The sequence below is a fragment of the Micropterus dolomieu genome, linkage group LG12 (assembly GCF_021292245.1).
Source record: "Micropterus dolomieu isolate WLL.071019.BEF.003 ecotype Adirondacks linkage group LG12, ASM2129224v1, whole genome shotgun sequence".
NCBI lineage: Eukaryota > Metazoa > Chordata > Actinopteri > Centrarchiformes > Centrarchidae > Micropterus > Micropterus dolomieu.
The window spans coordinates 32,940,402-32,946,181 of NC_060161.1; the positions used below are offsets into that span (position 1 = coordinate 32,940,402).

The 5,780-nt window shown below is 38.9% G+C and overlaps 2 protein-coding genes across 2 annotated transcripts in view; both read right to left on the reverse strand.

Annotated features, from left to right (window-relative positions):
* The window catches only part of LOC123979923 (type-2 ice-structuring protein-like), a 188,790-nt gene that overhangs the window by 145,272 nt on the left and 37,738 nt on the right, over window positions 1–5,780 (reverse strand). The gene's annotated exons all lie outside the window — the stretch shown is intronic.
* On the reverse strand, window positions 1,239–2,944 carry LOC123979927 (ladderlectin-like). The gene is made up of 7 exons (XM_046064035.1): window positions 2,822–2,944; window positions 2,622–2,718; window positions 2,227–2,282; window positions 2,025–2,114; window positions 1,794–1,916; window positions 1,595–1,706; window positions 1,239–1,306 (listed from the first exon to the last, which is right to left on the reverse strand). Exons 2-7 carry the CDS (start codon window positions 2,680–2,682, stop codon window positions 1,239–1,241), a joined length of 510 nt encoding a protein of 169 aa, XP_045919991.1. The 5' UTR covers window positions 2,683–2,718; window positions 2,822–2,944.

Genomic DNA, 5,780 nt, shown 5'->3' on the forward strand with positions numbered 1-5,780 from the left:
GTTCCCTCCAAAACAACCTCTGTTCTTTGAAGACAAATAAAGTCCAGTGTGATCTAGAAAAATTGTGAGTGAGCAATTTGCAACCCTCTACTAGATGTCACCAAAACTTACACACTTAACCTTAAACTGTTAAACACAAAATATAAATTAGTCTTTTAACTAACTTAATGTCTCATCATTATTACAAGTTCTGGACTTATTTTTGGAATTTATGGAGTTTAGACCTCATTTAACTGAAATAATATCTCAAGTCTTTCAGTAAAATAAGTACAATTTACATGTTATTTTGACCAGAGGAAAATATATCACAGACTGGGATCTGTTTAGCCAGGATGCTGTTTTGAAACCATCTAAAAAATGTATTTGTCCAATAGTCCCATTTGGTGGCTGCTGTAAGGGACATCTGTTTCTTTTAAAACTTGGATGATGTGATTTTTCAGAAAGAATATTCATGACACTTTATTTATAAATTAAAACAACACAATTAGCTGTGTGTGGTATAGTGGTGTATAGGGGAGTTTTTCATCTGCTGGTTGAATATAATTCATTTTTTACTGGAAACACCACAAACGGGTAAAGTTCAAATTGAACCATTAAAAGTTATTGAAAGTGGTAATAACTAATTTTGTATATTAAAATGCCCAGTGTGGAGGAATAAATTAAGCCTTTGGTTTAAATGAATTACACCTTATTTATTTACAGTATTTAATTTGCCCATAACACAATTGGAGGGTTAAACTAAACCAAATGCTGTCAGACACTTTTGGAAACTTTGAATAGAAAGATCCATTAGATTGTGTGTGAGGAACATTTTCTCTAGGAGCTCCCAACAATGAACAGTATTATTTAACAGTATTATAGCTGAAGCTCTTTGAGATCCAGGTAGATTGGACCAAACAGGAGATATTACACAGACCAGCTTGTTTCAATGCTTGAGATTTTAATTTTGTGTAAAACAAGAAAAAACAGTTCACTCTGCAGAATAAAGTTGTGCTAAAAGCTTTCTTTTCATTACACATTCAGTCTGCTCATATTAAAGAGACAATCCAGCTGCTGTTTATGTCACTTGTCGCTTCGTTCCTTAAGTAGCGTTACAGCGATAGAGAAGAAATAAAGATGTGAAATGAGATATAGAGCCTTCAGGTTAAATATGAGACTGGTGGCTGAAGAGAGAGTTTCCTCGCAGACACACAAACACAAATTGTGTTTGTGTTTTTGACACGTTCTTCAAGTGTTTATCAGCCGTTTCTGACACAGACAGATGGCAGCTGCCAATCACACCAAAGGTTGTCCCAGCATTTCCGATCTGTAGGAACCAAAAACACAGCAGTCAGACAGCAAACCTGAAGCTGTTGAACATCATTATGTAGACAGAGCATTCATTTTGGGATTTATGGTCCGTTTGAACATCATTACTCACAGTTACAGACAGAAACTCCTGACTCTTGTCATCACAACAGTTTTTATAGCTGCATTAATAGGTTACGATTCAATCTCAAATCCTATAGTGTACATTTTCTTTGACATTTAATCTGTACCATTTACACTAATCACACACACTGCTCTCAAGAAAAGTAACGTGTTAAAATTGTACCTGAATGATTAACAACTGCACAGTTCTGATGACCTAAATAGTTATTAGGCTCTCCAGGACACCAGTGAGAAAAGCCGAAAGACGTTCCATCACTCCAGAACCAATAATACTCCTTAAATACAATGGAGAATGAAAGAGTCAAGACAATAATTATTTAATTAAATACCTGTTGCACATCATATAATGATGAATAATTTACCTGTTGTCCATCAGATCCCCCAATCCATGTTAATCCTTGATAATGAGTGGCGCTCAATATCAATGTCTGAATCTGATGGTACTCCTGGATGTTGTGTACAGATGCCATGGACATACAGTTTCTCTACAGCGGAGAAAGAAGCCAAGACTTCAAACGATGCCACTGCTAGACAGTAGTGCACAGAATAAACGTTGTGTAGAAGCTTTACTGAATAAAGATAATCTTGATTACCTCAGCCACAGCCCAACTCATGGATCGTGGAACGTAGAGAAAACAGCGATCATTGAAAGCAGTCCAACCCCCGGGGCAAGATGTGGACCTCTTGAAAACATGACTTTCTCCTGAAGTCAAACAGATAAGTAGCAGTAGATGTAGTTTTTCTGTTTGTTTACCGGAGAACAAAGTGTATTTTAATATAATTTTGATAAAGTACCCACTGACCTGGAGTGAATGAGTCGGTCCAGTTTCCAGCCTCTGCGTCTGGAAGAGCTGCACAGTTTGACATTTAATTTAGTTAGTGATTTAAGTTGTCTGCTGTTTACATTGTGTATTTATGAACGCATTCAATTTCTTTCTCTGTACATGCAGTAATACTCTTGTCTCATATGTCATTACAAGAGAGCACCATTACAAATCTAAAGAAATATGCACTCACCTGGGACACTAGTTCCCTCTGTCCCAGGTTCATCCTCTGCGTCTGGAAGAGCTGGAAGGACATTTTGACCCACTAGTGAGTTCATGTCTTCATCTACCCTTGTTGCTGTGTATAGACACATAAACATAAGCTGTCTCTCGTTCACACTCACTCACATATGGAGTAATACTCACCAGCAGCTCTGGTCAGAGCCATCATGGCACAAAGAAGTGCAGACAGAGTCAGCGTCTTCATGGTGGAGATGATGCAGATGTTGAAGATGATGATTACCTTTAATAAAGACAGACAGGGACATGTTAGTAATACTTCTCTAGGGAAGAGACCACCTGTAGTGGCAGTCAGGTCAATATATAATGACAGTTTGTGAGCAAACCTGCTGCAGAACGATCTTCTCTTCTTCCTTCTCAGCGTCTGTAGCTTCAGTCGTCCTGAACCAGAGAAACACCAGCTCTTATATACAGTTGATGACGGATCTTCCTAGGAACTGAGGACAAACTTACCTATCTTACCACCTCACAAAACGAGGAACTAATGACACGCACACTGACAAAACACACAACCAGAATAGACATTTACATGCACCTTGGTGAACATGGTGCCTTTAAATGTGTATTTTGGTGCATGTCCAGCGTAAAGTTTTGTTTGCATAATGTTTGTAACCACCAGAGCAGTGAAATATGATCACTACAGAAACTTGCATGATCATTTTTAAGCAGAACTCAAACTATCAAATGACGTATTTGTTTTGCCTGCAATTGATTAAAAACCTGCAATAAATGTCATTATTAAGAACAAATTCCAGTTGGGTCATAAATATAGTATCTTCACTGATGACAGTAAAAAATACAACATATTTTAGTGAAAGACAGAACCCCACACAGCCGCCACCCACAATGTCTTCTAACTGTAAAGGAAGAAGTCTCTGTTTGTCCTTTGACAACCTGCTCTGAACGGGCACTGCACTGGTTTATTCAGTGTTTAATAGTTCAGAAGTTAGTTCTGTAGAGGCAAATAGACACCCTTCAACCTCCCAACATAAAAGTGACAAACTTAGCTAACGGAAGTTCAGTGTTGAGTTCTGCTTTACTTGTGTCAGACTTATTCACACATTCCCTGTTGATCAGTGGGATAACCTTTAAGGCACTGGGGGAGGGGAGCTTCACTGAGAGGAAGCCTCTGTTTTGCAGGAAGGCCCTGATCACATTCACACCTGTTTGTGTAGCCACCATCCCGTATTATCTCCGGAGCTGGCATGGATATGTTGTACTGATCAAACACGCAAACATCTGATGGATATGTGATAGTGTGTATGTTTGCACTGTGTCATCAGATTCATGTCTTTAATAATCTGCTTTGTTGTAACACTGCAGAAGGGACGAAGCTGTCAAACATGGTTAAATGCAATGGATTTTAATCCACAGTCATCCACAATCAGTAAATTATCTTATTATCTAGCGCTACCATTCCCACATCCCCAAAAAGTATATTAGGATTCGTCCAGTAGCAGGAACTACTTTGATTGTGTTTGTATTGGGCTGCTGTCAGATGAGCCTTGTTCAACATGTGAGACTGAAACAAGCGGTGTTGGGTGACACCATTGCTGGATAAAATCCAGTGAAAATAAACAATGAGTCATTTTTCCTAACTGAAAACAACAAACTATGATATCATCCTCTTTTATTCCTTTAAAGTACTGCCAGTATCAGTAGCGTCTTCTGCTCCCTCAAGAAGGACGAGTAACACTGTCTGTCATCTTTAATATCATCTCCACCATTAACTTACTGACTGTGTTGTTGTGTGTTTGTGCCATGATGACTCGGATTAGCCATTGGGAGTACCGGAAAACATATTAAAAGCATAGGCTTTGAATATGCCATTTGAATATTCACACATTTAGTCTCTGCAGAACAAATGCAGGCCATACACTGAAACATCTAAGTCAGATGATGATATATTAACAGAATCCTCTCGTTGCACAGAGCATGGCTTTCTGATGCCAATATTATATATTTTTAAGTATGGATAAAACTGTCCTGTTGAGCAGGTCTCCCTTTATTATGTAGGCTTACACTTCTTCATTCTGCAAAAGGCTGCTCCCATGTTATTGCCAACATAACTCTTTGAGTTGTAAAAATTATGTTCATAGAAGCTTTAGGAGTAATCATTTTCTATTGGGTCCCTGTGCGATTGGAGATGGCAGATCATATGCAGCGCCTTTCATATCAAAGCAAGTGGTTTGGTTGGCTAAATGTCCATGATAAAAGTCACAGGCAACCAGGAATTGACGTTACCACTTGATCAATCCACCAAACACAGGTGGATTTCAGCACAGTTTTTCCCACTAGACACTTTGCTGGGTTATAAAATTGTAGCCTTGTCAAAAGGCATGTGAAATAACAAACAAACTGCAGTGTGATACGAAACTCCTATGAATACACACAGTGTTTGCTCATTGGTCCATTTGTGAAGTCTATTGCCTTGAGCACTAGTGACCAACGACACTGTAAACAAGAAGAATTTCCCAGTGCTCCTGAGGGCAACCTTACCAGTAGCAGCAATATAATATCAAGCAGGAGAATCCACGCATCGGACACGTCTCCGTCTCACTTTCTTGCTGCAGTGGGGTGTATGTGTATGAGTTTTAGACTCTTGTTGAGTCTGTCACAGGGAAACCCCAGTCCCATAGACCTGTAGGCCGTCAGCCCACACAACTGGTCACATGCACAAACTCATTCAGTCAGGGCCTGAGAGTGCGTGACTCTCTTTTGACTTTAAAAAATCCTTTTAACGTGCTTCCGTGAAATGTAGAGATCATTCCATATATATGGAGCTATGTAGGTAAAAGCTCTGTAGATTTTTGTTATACAGAGGTTTAATCAGGATACCAGCTTTGAGAGAGTGGAAAGGGTGAGCTGGTGCATATGGTGTAATTAGCTCAGCTAGGTAGGATGGTACAAGTCCATGCAAGGCCTTATAAGTTAAAAGGAGGACCTTAAAGTCAGCTCTAGCTGGCACTGGTAACCAGTGAAAAGAGGCCAGAATACTTGCTATACATACTCACCTCGTGCATATACATAATCAGGTTGCTCATATACACATACTTAACATTCCACATTTCTACATTCTTAACCTCATGCATATATAACTTGCCCATATGTAAATGCTTAAACTTGCGCATATACACATACTCAACCCTGTGCATGTATACATACTTAACCTTGCTCATATATACACACTTAACCTCACACATATATACATAACCTCACACATATATACTTAACCTCACACATATACATACTTAACCTCACACATATATACTTAACCTCACACAT

Coding starts and splice junctions, on each gene's coding strand:
- LOC123979927 (XM_046064035.1), bottom strand. CDS start 2,682: ATGAAGACGCTGACTCTGTCTGCACTTCTTTGTGCCATGATGGCTCTG. Junction 2,115..2,226: donor CATTCACTCCAGGTCAGTGG/GTACTTTATCAA, acceptor CATGTTTTCAAG/AGGTCCACATCTTGCCCCGG. Junction 1,917..2,024: donor TGAGTTGGGCTGTGGCTGAG/GTAATCAAGATT, acceptor TCTCCGCTGTAG/AGAAACTGTATGTCCATGGC.